At 52.5% G+C, this 14272-nt stretch overlaps 1 protein-coding gene across 3 annotated transcripts; it reads right to left on the bottom strand.

The window, feature by feature from the left end:
- Positions 1 to 216: 216 nt before the first annotated feature.
- On the bottom strand, positions 217 to 13559 carry NSMCE1 (NSE1 component of SMC5/6 complex). 3 transcript variants are annotated; one of them, XM_019649897.1, is made up of 8 exons: positions 13424 to 13559; positions 10485 to 10630; positions 5213 to 5334; positions 4214 to 4291; positions 3324 to 3470; positions 1417 to 1530; positions 758 to 878; positions 217 to 417 (listed from the first exon to the last, which is right to left on the bottom strand). In XM_019649897.1, the coding sequence occupies exons 2-8, from the start codon at positions 10618 to 10620 to the stop codon at positions 338 to 340; spliced, it is 798 nt and encodes a 265-aa protein (XP_019505442.1). In that variant the 5' UTR covers positions 10621 to 10630; positions 13424 to 13559; the 3' UTR covers positions 217 to 337. The 3 variants fall into 3 exon arrangements, with proteins under 3 accessions (XP_019505442.1, XP_019505440.1, XP_019505443.1); XM_019649895.1 differs by having other exon boundaries at positions 1417 to 1533; positions 13424 to 13558; XM_019649898.1 differs by lacking the exon at positions 13424 to 13559 and adding an exon at positions 12781 to 13296 and having other exon boundaries at positions 1417 to 1533.
- Positions 13560 to 14272: the final 713 nt, after the last annotated feature.

Genomic DNA, 14272 nt, shown 5'->3' with positions numbered 1-14272 from the left:
GCCGCCCTTCAAGGGCAAGGTACAGGAGCTCTGGCACCTTTGCCTGCTAGGACCGGACCCAACGGTTCCCCGTGACGAGTGTGCTCCAGGAAAGGGGGAAACATCCACGATGTGAACCCTACTCAGATAAGCTCGGGACACAATAGCGCAGGACTGATCGCATGGGACAGTGCATGGCACAGATGGCGCAGGATAGATGGCACAGGACAGACGATGCAGGGCACAGACGGGCTGCAGAGAGTCCTCAGTGAGTTTTATTTTGACCTACTAGTAAGGCGGTGCTTCCTGAGACATGGACGCGGATGCCTATCTTCCACACGGACTGTGGTAGCGCCAGCTAGTGCTGCCTGGACCGCGATGGCTTTTTGCTCGGCCTAGAGATGGCAGCCTCCCGGTGCTTCTCAGGGTCAAAGACTTCTGCACACAGAAGAGACCAGGAACACTGAATGGCAGGGCTGGCTGCACTGACCACAGCTTATGCCATAGCTGCTTTCCATTGTCAAGGACCCCGTCCTATGTCCCCAACTCCTCACTGACCCTTGTCCCCAGCCTGCAAGGAAAGGAGGGGCCCAACCTGAGGGAGCCGTGGACAGGGCCTACATGGCCCTGAGAGTGGCGAGGAAAAAACCCTGGTGGACCCCATGTCCCACCCAGCACAGACGCCTTGGGCACGTGGGGCTCAGGTGCTGTGCTCAGTCCTGCCAACTGGCTCCGCCCACAGGCCAGGAGCACCAGCGAGCGCCTTGGGGTCACCAACCTGGTATCTCGTGGGGCCAGTAGTCATTACAGTTGGGACAGCGCGGCTCCGAACTCGCCTGGAAGTACTTGGCCACGCAAGGCAAGTGCATCCTGATGCCACAGGTGTCACAGCTTTGACCCTGGAACAAGAGAAGCACTCAGCCGTCTGGACCTGTCCGGCAGGCTGTGTAGGTTTGTCTTCCAGGCCCCACATTAACAATGAAAATGACCCCAAGGCCTTAGTGCAGCTTTTACAAAGAACTCTGACAAATGAATGCGGGGGGATGGAGCTCAAGACTCAATGCCAGAGCACGGCAGTGGTGACTGGCCGGGCCCAGCAAAGTGGCAAGACCACCCCGAAACGGGCTGGCAAGAGGAGGGCCACAACTTCCAGAATGCACCCAGGCGGCATGGGCCCAAAGCCTGAAAACCCATGGTTTGTCCCAGGAACTCAGCCAAAGGAAGGGTCACCAGGCACCATGGCTATAGGTGCGGATCGGATGGAGAGCAGTCAGGACAGACAAGTGTTAAAGAGAAGGAAACTGAATGCCCACAACAGCCACAGTGGCCGGCACACAGCTGCCAAAGAAGCAGGGACAGCCCGGGGCTGCAGCAGGGCGGTGAGGGGGGCGCTGCACTGGGGGGCCCAGGCTGCAGCAGGGCAGGATCACACGGTACCTGGATGAGGAGGCTGTGGCATATGTTGCAGATCTTCATGGCCTCAGGGTGTGTCTCCCGGATGTACTGCTCCATCTCCAGGATGGCCCGGCTATGCAGGGTGAAGTCCCCCTCCTTCTGTAGGGATACAGTGGAGGCTGCAAGCTATGGCCGCCATCACGCCATGCCCTTCCCTGCTCGGTACCATCCCCTCTGCAGTACCACAGCCCAAGGCCCAGATGGGTGCAGTGGCCTGGCAGCCCCAGCCAGCAAGTGTGCCAGCTGGCCCCTTGGAGAGCCTCCAGCAGGGGACTTGGACAAAGACGTGAAAGAAAACCCAGGAGCAGAGAGGACAGGAGCCTGGGCCCATAGCTCAAGTTCAGTAGGCCGCAGAGGCGCGTCCTCACCCCGTCACCCAGCCTCTCTGGGCAGCCAAGGGCTGGGACACGGGGCCAGTTTGCCAATAAAGGTGGGCACACATCAGCACAACCATTACACACTCCTGCCAGCGAGGGCTGCACACGCGTGGTGACTCACGGCCCGGAGCAGGGTACAGGGCTGTCCTAGCTCTTGCGGCTGAGGTAATGGGGGATTCAATGTGTTTCTTTATGAAAATCAGTATTTCTTGTAGCATTTTTTGTAACTTTTAAATGAATTCTGTCCCTCTGGAGCTGCACCCACCTGCCCAGTAACTCGTTCAGTGTTCACCGAATGCCCACAGGTGCGACAAGGTACACTGTGAGGAACTGGTGGTCTGAGGACAGAGTGTGGTCAATCCTAGTCAAAGCTGCCCAAGAATGTTCCAATGTTGCCAGATCCACCTCAGGGAGGAAGCAGAGCAGTGACAAAGCGATGGGTAGGAGTTGCAGTCACTGACACCGACAGGCCTGAACATGGCCTGCCACTTGCTGGTGTGGGGCATCGCCCAGACCGCGGAGCTGAGGTTTGTTCAGCTGATAACAGAGCTAAGGGCTCTCCTCTGTCACAGGGCTGCTGGGAGGACCCAAGGCTGTGACGTGCACCAATGCGCCCAGAGACCCTGGCACTCATGGGGAGCTCCCACCATCTGTGACCTCTCCACCATCTTCCTCCTAGCAGGAAGTACCTCAGGAAGTGACCACTTCTGGTCTGACTGCCAGGGCCAACCCATCTCCTTAGAGATCAATAACTCAGAGCACTGAATATGACAACCAGACACACGCTCTCCCCGCAAAGGAAATGGAGAGCGCGTCGCCCACAAGCAGCAGTCCCGGGCCGGTCTGCTTGGGGAAGTCAAGGCCCCGACCTGAACACGTCCTGCAGACTCGGGCATTCGGGGGGCAGCACCATGGATATGTGGACAGGACCTGAGCCCAGAAACTGGGTGTCTTCTGTGGAACAGATTGGAACATCTGTCCTGCCCCAGTCAGTAGAAGCCATGGGCCAACTAGAAACCTGCATCCTTGCACGGGTTTCCACATTCCTCTCTAAAAGCTTGTCTGTGCCCTCATGGTGACAGCAATAACCACGACAACTAAGGCAATTCCTCCAGGATCCCAGTTCCAGGCACTTGACACACACCACTCGCCCCACTCTTCATCCCGAGGTGGGCACTCCTTCCCTACCGTAGACTCAAGGTCACTGGACCACGACTCAGGCCCAGGTCTGACGCTGGGGGTGTGCTGTGCACCACTGCGCTGCACAGCCTCGCGGCCTATGGACCGGGGCTCAGATCCATGGCCCACAAAATTGGTGCAACCCTGGGCCACCACCGGACACCCCATGTGACAACAGGAGGCTCCAAATCCTCCTCACGGGAACACCGTGGGCATCAACGCAGAAAAGGGACCCAAAAGGCTCAGCAGACATCAGCTGGACACGATATGGCTTTGAAAACAGTGCTGCTCATTCTGAAAATGAGCCGAGCTGGGGAGAGTACAAGAAAATACCTCAATCAGCCACTTGTTTTGGACAAACTTCTGCAGCACGTGCTCAGCTTCCTTCTTCCTCATCTTCTTGCCTTTCAGTTGGTCAACCAGGTTCAAAATATTGGTGGAAGAGGCAAAGCCAGTTTCTGAGTCGATGATCAGTTCCAACTGCAAGAAACAGCATCACGTTTGTCTACTCTACGGCAAACACACGCTTTGAGCAATGATACCAATCCTGGCGGCAGGTGGGGGAGACCCTTGCCACGTCACAGGCACAACTGTGCACTGTAGGACCCTTCAGGAAGACAACATAATCATGTGACAAAGGCCAAAGGCCTGACTCAGCAGCCACTCCTGTAACACTGTCCCCAGGGAGCCTTAGAAAGCAATGGCCTCTGAAGCCGAGCGGCGGAAGTACTGTCACCTGCGCGGAGCATCCAGGCTGAGCACCACCGTCCTACCAGGTGTCAGCCAGGTCGGTGGCTGAGGGCTGAGCCAATAGCTCCGAAGCCAGGTGGGCACAGTAAACGTGCTAACAGAGCAGTGGGCACCTGCTGAAGCCCAGACTCGGATTCAAGAGCCTGGCTGGGTAAGGCACGCGGCCTCTCTTGCAAGCTCCCAGGTGACGCTCCTGCTGCCATCCCATAGTGCACTGCACCACATGCCTAAGAGACCCGCTGCTCACGCAGTCAGGGATCGGACCTGGCCCAGTCCCTCCTCCCCAGGCAGACGCTGCACCCTCCACACCCACTGCAGGGTGGCTCGAGTTCCAGGTGAGGTGCTCGGCAACGTTCCCCTGCATGGGGCTTTCTCGGGCAGCAACGGTGACCCTGGAAGCCTGCAGTTCTCATTTCTAATGATGAAGACAAAAGTCTCCCATAGAAAACTCACTGATGGGTTTCCGTACTTACAGCCTTTCTAAATAGGTCCAGCTCGTTCTCTGCAAAGTCTGAAGCCATTTTGGAAATGGGAGTCGTTGCTAGATTCACCTGAAAAACACGTCATCATGGCCCTCGGTCAGGCTGGGCCTCCCGGTCAGTTTCTTCGCCTGCTGGCGTCCCCTCCCGCCCGCCTGCCCATCCCTGAGCACCTGTTTCGGCACTGTGGGCTGCAGGGGTGCCTTTGTGACCAGTCTTATGTTACAGACTTAAATCTTTAGTTGAGTCAACACATCTAATTCTCACAGTTTTGAGAACTCCTAAAGTTGTGTGGTATTTTCCAAACTCAGATAAATCTGGGAAACCTGTGTGCACACTGACGGAGCTTCAAATGCACAAAACACTAGGAAGTCTCGCAGGGAAGAACCCAGGTTGGCCTGTGTAAGCCAGCACCTCTGTAGTGAGTTAACCCCACAGTCCTTTTTCCCCAAAACACAGTTTGGGAACCCTGTGCTAGAGCCCCTCTGTGTGGGCCTGGCTGGTAGAAGCTGCTCTGATCGGCCTAAGGCAGCTCTCCAGCCAAGGATGGGTCTTGTCAGCTTTTCCCACCTGTGTCTCCTCCATCCCTGGGAGGGAGGGTCTGAAAACAACAGGAGGCCCCAAGTGTGTCTCCACATCTTCTTTCCACAGCTCTGTGTCTTGTTCAAAATGAAAAGCATTTCACCCCTTGGATCCTAATATTGCACATCTGTAGAGAACTGTCATCAAAACAAAGCCAAGTGCATGCTGCCATGCCTGGGCGGGGGCTCTGTGGGGCAGTGAATCAGCACTGAGGGCCAGAGTCCAGGCGTAGGTTCTGGTCGCCTGACCTGGTAAGGGCAGAGGTCACCAGACTGCAGGCCAGAGGCCGTGGGGAGTGCAGGACGCGGGATGGGTCATGGCGGGCCTGGCTGGGTGTCTGTCCTGACTTCAGAGCCCTTGTCCCAGTCCCTGTTCCTCACAAATGTCACCGGAGGGCTGTCTGGGACTTACCAGCGCATAAATGGGTCTCCCGTCATCTTCGGTGACTCCTTTCTTTATCTCAATGTACAAGGATTCCAAGACACTGTTAATGTTGTTGATGAAGTCTTCCAGCTTCTCCACCGGAGCATTGCCTAGAAATACACAGGGGGACGACTTGGTCACACGCTGGAGCTGGCTTCAGTCCAGCAGCCTGAGCAGAGCCTGTAGTTTCTTTCTCCCATAGCTTCTTTCTCCCTGGAATACCCAGACACGAGGGTGCTGTTAGGCAGAGAGGCCCCAGGAAGTGGCATCTGAGCCCCCCCGTGGTGTCGCTCTCCCTGCATGCGGCCCCAGCCTGCTCCCCTGTCAGGCCCTGCCTGGGAACTTGCGGGGAGCTCCCGCTGACGATCATCACAGCCAGTCCCTCAACCTCGTCCCAGCTCCCACGCAGGCCTGTCTGTCCCTGCAGGTGTGTCTCCTTTCCCTCCTCCCATTACCTACATCAGGTGCTCCCTGGACACCAGGGTGCTGGGCCCAGGGTGCAATACCAAAGACCAGCAACCATGGGTACGGACGGCAGGTCCCACTGAGCAGTCCCCAGCACCTCACACTGCCCTGGGGGGGCAGGCACCAGCCAGTCCATGGGCTGCGGGCGCTCCACAGCACGGCAGCAGCCGCTGTGCAATCTGTGCGCTACCTGCCCGCTCGCTGCCCCTGACAACAGGAGGCGCACGGCTGAGACCACAGGGGATGCTGCCACCACTGACAGGGCGATCGGTCCCTCAGAGCCGGAATAGGGCCGCCCAACCCAGCACTGCAGGGGCTGGGGTGAGTGAGTGGACGGCCAATGAGCTGGGGAACAGGGGAAGGCCAGGAGGGCCCAAGAGGCTGTAGGAGAAGCAGGAGCAGAGGACACAAGGCCCTGGGGCAGGGGAGGGTGTGACCTCCCTCCCGTGGGCCGTGGGGAGCCTCTCAGAGTTGGAAGCAGAGGGTCAGGGTCACCTTTTGTCTTGGTACCTTTTGTATTGTGATGCTTTTTTAGTTTCAAAGATTTGTGGCTAGAAAACCACTCTGAGGAAAAAATAACAGCAGAAAACCAGAAATATACCATTTATGTTAAAAACAGTAATAAAACCAATGAAGCAACACTGCAGCAAAGAAGCCTGGCAGGTAACTCACCAAGCTGATAACCAAGGGGGTCACCCCAGGGCACCTGAACTCTGTGTGTTTGACTTTTTACAGAGAAAGGTATTTCTAAGCTCCTGGAATACGTAGATTATTAAAGTTTAAAGAATAGAAGATGGGCCGGCCGAGTGGCACGATGGTTAAGAACTGGCTTGGGACGCCAGAGGGCCCCGGTTCGGATCCCACATATGAGGGCCAGTGACACTGCCCTCTACAGCTAAGATGCTGAACAACAGCTCAACCTGGAGCTGGGCTGCCCTGAGTCGCCGGCAACAGCGTAGGCTGCAGCCCCTGTGGCAGTGGGTTGCCATGGGCTACCGTGTGTAGCCAGCAACCAGCGTGAGTGGCCAGCAGCCGCCGTGAGCAGCCATCCAGAAGCCGGCGACTGATCTGCCTCGCCCGAGAAGAGCGCAATGATGGTGCCAATTTGGGCCAGTGAAGCAACATCCTCCACAACTAGACTGAAGAACAAAACGACAGCAACTTGTCTGTTCCCCTTCCCCCAATTCCCCAGCACTGTTCCCATTCCCCAATTCCCCCAATAAAAATCTTTTAAAAAAAAGAACAGAAGATCATGCTGGCGACGGTGAACGGCACTGCCATGTAGGCCACGTAAAGGAGACAATAATTGCGACCTGTGACCATGAAATCGAGCCACAACTGCTGAAGAACCGTGATCCGAGGAGTGAGACACCCCGTCCCCTGCCACCCTGTCTTCCTTTCTGAAATGCCTCCCTCCTTTTCACTACTCCCTCTGCCTACTGGTTATGGACTCAGATAGCACCTTCCCCAGGGAAGCCTCTGTGCTTTCGCACCTTCTTCCTCCGCCATGCCACGCAAACCTCTCTTCGCGGCATGTGGGCCTGCCGGAGCCCTTTTCTGCCTGCGAGGCACCCAGTGCTGGGAGCCTTGGGTGTTCTGGGAAGGTGAACACACCAAAGTGCTGGGAGTGGAGCACCCAAAAGGGCAGAAAAGCTCCACGGCCCCCCGCTGCCCCTAGCCCCTGCCCACCCCCATCTCTGCCATCTGGCTGTTCCTGAGCTGTACCCTGTATAATGAGCCACAAATGTAAGCAGTGTTTTCCTGGGCTCTGTGAAACATTCCAGCAACTTACTTAACCTGGGGCTGGGGTCCCAGGAGAAGTCTGGGAGGCCCAGGGCTTGTGACTGGCACCTGAAGTGGGACTGAGCCCTTACCTTGTGGGCTGATGCGAACCCAGGCAGACAGTGTCGGCACTGAATGGTGTTACTGGACACCCAGCTGGTGTCCAGAACTGGAGGGTGGTCTTAGAAAAGACAGCATGTATTTGATGGCAAGAAAGAAAAACCCTCACCGCCTTTTTCTCATGAGATCACTGTCCTTCATTGACTAATGTCTAGTGTTTCATATATTCTGTCCATTTTTAAATTACTTCAGACAGGAAGATAAATTGGTCCCTGCTACTAACTCGGTTAAAAGTGGAAACCCTCAAATCCAAGTCTTCGAACACCAGCCCCTAGGTCTCCTGGACCTACTTCCCTCTGGGGTTTCTACTGGAATCATTTGAATCTGTATGATGCACGAGACCCAAGGTGAAGAAAAGTCTCACCTGTGCCACCAGTCCCAGCAGAGGCCTGGACCCCATCTTGTGTCGGGAAGCTGTGCTGGGCTTGCATGTACGCAGCCTGGCTCAGGACCCGACAGGGCCCAGTGCCATTGAGAAGGCCAGACACAAGGCTTTACACCAGGGCATCAGAACAAAATCGGAACTCACTAGCCAGCAGCTTTGGAGAACTCGTTTTCCCCCAGTGACGATAAGAAAAGAACCCAAAGCAAAGGCCCAGAACACAAAGTGCTTTGAGAAACTGGACAAACCCCATAGGAAACTATTACTAGAGTAACAAAGTACTCCTTTGTGTCATAATTCTTAGAAGCTACATATGTTTTTAGTTAGTATAAGTGGCCTCTCCTAGGCATCACTTCAAAAGATAGGAGCTTAATAACATTGGGTTTTTAAGTATTTACTAAATTTTAGGTAATTTTCATCATTCTTTTTTTTTTTCTTAATTCTAAGTCTTATTTAAGGCGTATTGGGATGAATATTAAGGATGAACAACCCAATATAAATATTAATGGCTACTCTATTGTGTTGTAAGAGCTATGTTAAGTGCCTTATGAAAATTTTATACTTAATCCTTACATAACCACTCTGGTAGAGGCTTATAGTCAATCAGAACCACAAAGTTAATGAGTGGCAGAGCCGATATTTGAACAACCACACATTCTTAATTACTACATTCTAACATAGAGAATTGGATTGCTACTTTATAGAGAGAATAAAGAGAAGACAATTTGTATAAATAAAATGTAAAATTCACACTCTAAATGTAAATTTTGAACAGAGAGTAATAAACAGCTCATATGAAAGACGAAAAGCAACAAGAGTCTGGATTAACTTAAAAGAAAAAAAACGAGTAAAGCATGTTGTGCCTCAGAGATAAAAAATACGGAGATTATGACGGGTTTTTGGAAAACTGAATTTGTTATCAAAGGGAAGCAAGTGAAAAATAATTAGAATGTGAACTCCATTCTTTCTTTCTATTCCACTCCCTACTCTAAATGGTCAGTATTTCATTTCCTGATCTATGCCTGTGTAGTTGCCAAATGTTACCATCCTAATATCCTGTGAAATTTCCCCTACCTTTCCTGAGGCTTCAGAGGATATTGATATCTTCCCATCATTCTTATTTAAGCTCTCTCAAGTTACAATAATGATTGCGAACTTTTTTTTTTTAATGAAAGATAGGTGAAATCAAACTATAGTTCTATCCAGATTACCCTAGCCATAAACATACCTTGCTTGATGTGCGGAAATGGTATATACAGTGTGAGAGTAAATCAATTCCTAGACACATTGCACACAATCTATTATGGACTTTCCCAAATTCAATCATAACAACTTTAAAGGTCAAATAAAGGCAAAAGCACTTTCAATCTTAGTAGTAAGCTCATATGGCTATTTGGAGTGAGCTATGACACTTAGCCAGCAACACTAACGCTCACGTCCAGGACCCACGTGAGACACTAGAAGGAAGACACAGTGAAGTGTTATGTAGAGGACACGTTCAGAAAGCCTGTGTGTGTCCAGCACCGGATAATCCTGAGGTCCAGGTTTCAAGTCCTGCTGTGCTCCTCAACATACAGAGGCTCTAACCACAGACCCCATTCACCAGCAGGGACGGTTATGAGACACCCTACTAATGCCGTGTTTGCTGCAAGTCTTTTTTCATTAAAGGAACAACATAGGATAAAGATGAAGTGTTCTTCGATTTCCAGTGACAAATCTATGCCACTTCTCATCTCCTCAAAGGCAAGCACCTACGTTATATCTCCTTCCACTCCACTGTAGAATTTCTACATGCAGAAATATTCATGGACAGAAAAATCATTAAGTTTTACAAAAGACAACACAATGACAACATAGACGTATTAATCTATCAACTGTCTTTTTCACTCAACAAGACCGACCAATATTGATTTTACCGATCTATCACCACTGATCCTACTGCCTCGCTGCTACCTCCAAAGCTGAAAACTTAGACTGCACCAGGTCCTGTCTCCAGCGCTTCATGTGTATTATCTTATTTACGGTCCCAACAACCCATTAACATGACGCTCCAAATGGCCACAGCTGGCACAGAGCAGGCATGGCACTTCCGGGTTTGGCGGAGGCCCAGGCTATGCCCTCTGAACACTGTTAGCCCAGTGAGCACGTTCCCTGTGCTGGGTGTTGTGTGTGTACCATGTCTCTTAGGTCTCTGAACCACCCTATGTGTGAAGTACGATTGATTACCCTCATTTTAGAGGTGAAAATCTCATACTGGAGAAGGTGCTGGAGGCCTGCTGTGAACCATGACTCTACAGCTTCAGAGGCCAAGCTCTCACCACTGTGATAAGTGGAAGATTTGCTTTACAACAAAAAGGTGAAGGTGAAATGAGAAAGATGGGCTGGTGGGAGATGTGAGAGACTGAATACCCAGGTCAATCGTATGGGCTGACTGGTTACATAGCATTACCAACGTCACTGTTCCCTGATCATGGTCCCAGAGCATGCTGGGACCAGGAAAACAATACTTACAGTCATGGACCTTGTAGCAGTGCTTCTGCAAGCGCTTGACATCCCCCTCCTCCAGCACACCATGAGTCATCAGCAGCTGCAGGAATCTCCTGTGGACATCAGTCATGGTGCCTACTCTTCTCGTACCGCCCTGCATGGTGCAGGGACTGAAAAAGAAGTAAATGAAATCCTGACTTCCGAGCGCAGCGAAGCATGAACAAACATAAACTTGTTATAGTTTTTTAAAATCCAGGTCATCATGCTGAGTAGTACAAAAACAAAAAGGACACAAGCCAGGGCCTAGGCCAGTAAGTCCTGGGCAGTGGTGAGAAGTGTGGGCTCTGCAGCTAGACAGACGCCTGTGCTCACAGCCTGCTGCTCCTCTCAGCTGTGAAACTGACCTCCACGTGCTTCAGTGTCTAAGCTGTAAGTGAAGAACAACGATAGAAAAGTCCTCCAAAAAAATACTACGAGGATAAAATGAGTTAATACTTGTAAAAGCCTGGCAACAGACTAAGCCCTACATAAGTGTTAGCTATTTTTACTGTTAGATGGTTCTGGGTCTGAAAGTTGGCTCAGCCACTTACCAGATCTATGGCCTTGGATAAATTTAGCTGAGGCTCCATTTTCTCACAAAAAAATTAGAGTAACATTCACTGCTTAGAGAACTGCTAGTAAACACTTGATAAACGTTAGCTTCCTTCTCCTCTGCCAAATCACTAATGAAAGAAGTGTCGTGGTAGGACTACTGCAGGGCATTTTTATGTCTCTTGTTCTCTACTAAAACACTACCTTCCCACAAACCACAAAGATCAGAGCTGATAACAGCTGGTTATCCACATGTGGGGAAAAAACTAGAACCTTACCTCATAGCATGCACAAAATTCTATTCTTAAGGAGGAAGGTCCTAAGGAAGGAAAGACTATGAAACTTTTGGACAACAATATATGAGAATAACTGTATAACCCAAAGGTCATACAGTTTGTATTTCTTTAAAAAACAATACAAAAAGTACAAACCGTAAAGGAATATACTGATATCTTTAACCTTGTTGAACTCTGGTTTCTCTTCAGATCATATAAATATTTTGCCTTTTTTTTCAACCTTGTTAAAATTAAAGACCTCTGTTCACCAAAACACCAGATAGTGTGAAAGAGAAAGAGAAAAGCTACAAACTGGAAGGTATCTGAAACACATTTAAACCACAAGAGATTCACATTCAGAACATATATAAAGAGCTCCTATAAAAGGTATAAAAGGGGAAGACAACTGTACTCAGAAATTTGATAAAATGCACAATTAGTAAATATGTGAAAAGATGCTCAACCTCCATATCACCAGGCAAATGAGTATTAAAACCTCAGTGATTAATGTCTTCAACACCACCAGATATGCAAAAATCCTTAGAATGGCGGAGGCTGAGACTTTCACCCACTGCCACTAGAGTGTGAACCCTTATAACCCAGACAAGTTGACATTGCTAGCTAATCTGGATATCCTCACAAATCCACTATTAGGTATGTTCCTTACAGAAACGTTTCCAAATTTGCCCCAGGAAATATGCTTATAAAAGCACCATGTGGCAACAAAAATCTGGCAAAAGTATAAATGAAGATCAATTGAAGAATGCCTATATAATATAAAGTGTGTCTAAACAGACCATGGAATTCATAGCACTGAAGATGAAGTAGAGCGACTCACATCGACATGGATGCATCTAATAGACACGGTTTTATGTGCAAAAATCGAGTCACACCAAAGATGTTAGGGTCCCATTTATATAAAATTCAAAACCTAGCAAACCACGCACTGCATTCATTAGAGATACATCGACAGTAAAAACTATAAAGAAAACAGCAGAGTGGAGAACACATACTCAGAGCAGCAGGGGCTCAAGGGGGGCTTTGAGGGTGTGGAAATGCTCTAACACGATGGTGGGTGTGTAAGTGCTCATTTTATCATCATTCTTCAAACTCACATTTTCACACAGTTTTACAGGTATGTCCCGTATCTTAAAACGAGAAGGAAATTATGTAAACATGATAAGAGACAGACAAAATGTTAATAAGAAGAATGAAGCATAGGACGGTATAGAAAACTGTCATCTGGGGAAGGGGGGCAACGGGGTGAAAGGCAGGCTGGTTTTTCCCAGAGGTCGGCGGGCTCCCCGGGAGGGGCTGGGTCGGGAGGTCAGCCACGGACACGCACCGCCTCCCCCAAGTGACCCTGCAACAGGAACGTGCGTGGCACGAGCAGACCCCAGTCACAGCCACGTGCCCGACTGTGTTTCCTGGGCACCGTCTCATTGACTCCTCACCAGAACCGTCCGGGAAAGGCACCACTGACTCATCCTACAGGTGCGGGCACGAGGGGACACACGGCGAGGGGCCCGGGGCGACGGTACAAACGTGCGGCTCGGGCTGTCTGGCGCCGCCGCCGCCACCGAGAAACACTGTGCGCCCGGCTCCCAGCCTGCGCTTCTCGCGTCTGAACAGGTCTCAACACCAAACCTTTTAAGTTTGGAAACTGAGCTGTTTATGGCTGTTCCGTCTCCCTTCCGGCGGAGACACGCCTGTGTCCGTTCGGCACGACCCGCCGCCGGAGGCGAGGCCGCCGCACAGCACAGGCCCCGTCGCCCCGGAGACCCCGAAACGCGGCTCGCTCGCGGCCAGGCTCCTGCAACACGAAACGGGGGCGCAGGGACGGCGACCGCGGCGGAGGCCTCCTGCACGCACTCGGTTCAGATGTATGTGGTGTTTTGCTTTGTCACCTACTATTATGATAAAAAGTATGTTCTCATCTAATATTATGTGTGTGCGCGAAAGGGACGAGCTTCCGGCATCCGCCTCCGGGCCTGTTTCCCCGGCCGGAAGCGAGAGGCCCCCGGCCGCCCGGGCCTCGGCCCGCCCCGCCCTCCGGCCTCCCGCCCCGCGCGCCCCGCGGCCCCGCGTCCGCTTTACCCTCCACGGCGCCCGACAACCGCCCGCAGGCCCGCGCCGTCGGCGAAACGCGGGCTCGGCGCCTCCCTCGGGGCGGAGCGCGCGACGCTCCCTTCGGCGGCCGCGCGGGGTCGTCCCGCCCGCCGATGACGCACTTCCGTCCGCGCCGTTGCCATGGTGCCGCGCGGTTCGTTCCTCAGGTCCGGGTTTAGGCGCTTCGGTCGCCTCTCCGGGCGCTTTATGGACCCGGGTTTCTGCGTGTGGCCCCGCGTGTGCTGCCCGCGGTGGCAGCCCGCGACCCAAGAGGAGGAGGGGCGCCACCCTCGTGGCCGCGATTCCGCCGCGCCCCGGGCCTCAGCTTCCCCGTCTGTGGAGCTGGCGCTGTGGCCTCGCTGTCCAGGACGGGGCTCTGCTGTCACTGCCCGGACGGGGTCCCGGCCCCGCCCCTGAGCAGATGCGTCAACTCGGGGACAAGCAGAGCGGCCGGGCCTCGGCGGGTTGTCGGTCGGGGAGAAGAGTCACCATCGAGTCACGGCCGAAGCAGCGAGTCTCCGGAAGCCAGAGTGGGGCTGTTAGAATTTATTGGGCGCGTTTGGGCTACCGGAGGTCAGGCTAGAAAACACCGTAACCTCCCCGAGCAACAATGGGTGTGGAGTTTTGTAGGACGGGGTGAAGGAGGCTGCTCTCCCTTCGATGCTTCGGGGTCCTTTTCCGGGTCTCCGGGCGTGACCGGCCCTCCGGGTCCACATCCGGCCCCCCAGGCTGCCGTCTGGACTGCCCGGTCCGCTGACCCTAAGTCCCTAGGAGACAAACACAAGCCAGCAGGTACAAAGTACAAAGCAAGACAAGGTGACGTTTAGGATAAGGTGG

Source organism: Hipposideros armiger, unplaced genomic scaffold, assembly GCF_001890085.2.
Source record: "Hipposideros armiger isolate ML-2016 unplaced genomic scaffold, ASM189008v1 scaffold_135, whole genome shotgun sequence".
Lineage (NCBI taxonomy): Eukaryota > Metazoa > Chordata > Mammalia > Chiroptera > Hipposideridae > Hipposideros > Hipposideros armiger.
The sequence above is the reverse complement of the archived record's forward strand: the minus strand, read 5'-3'. Positions and strand labels throughout refer to the sequence as shown.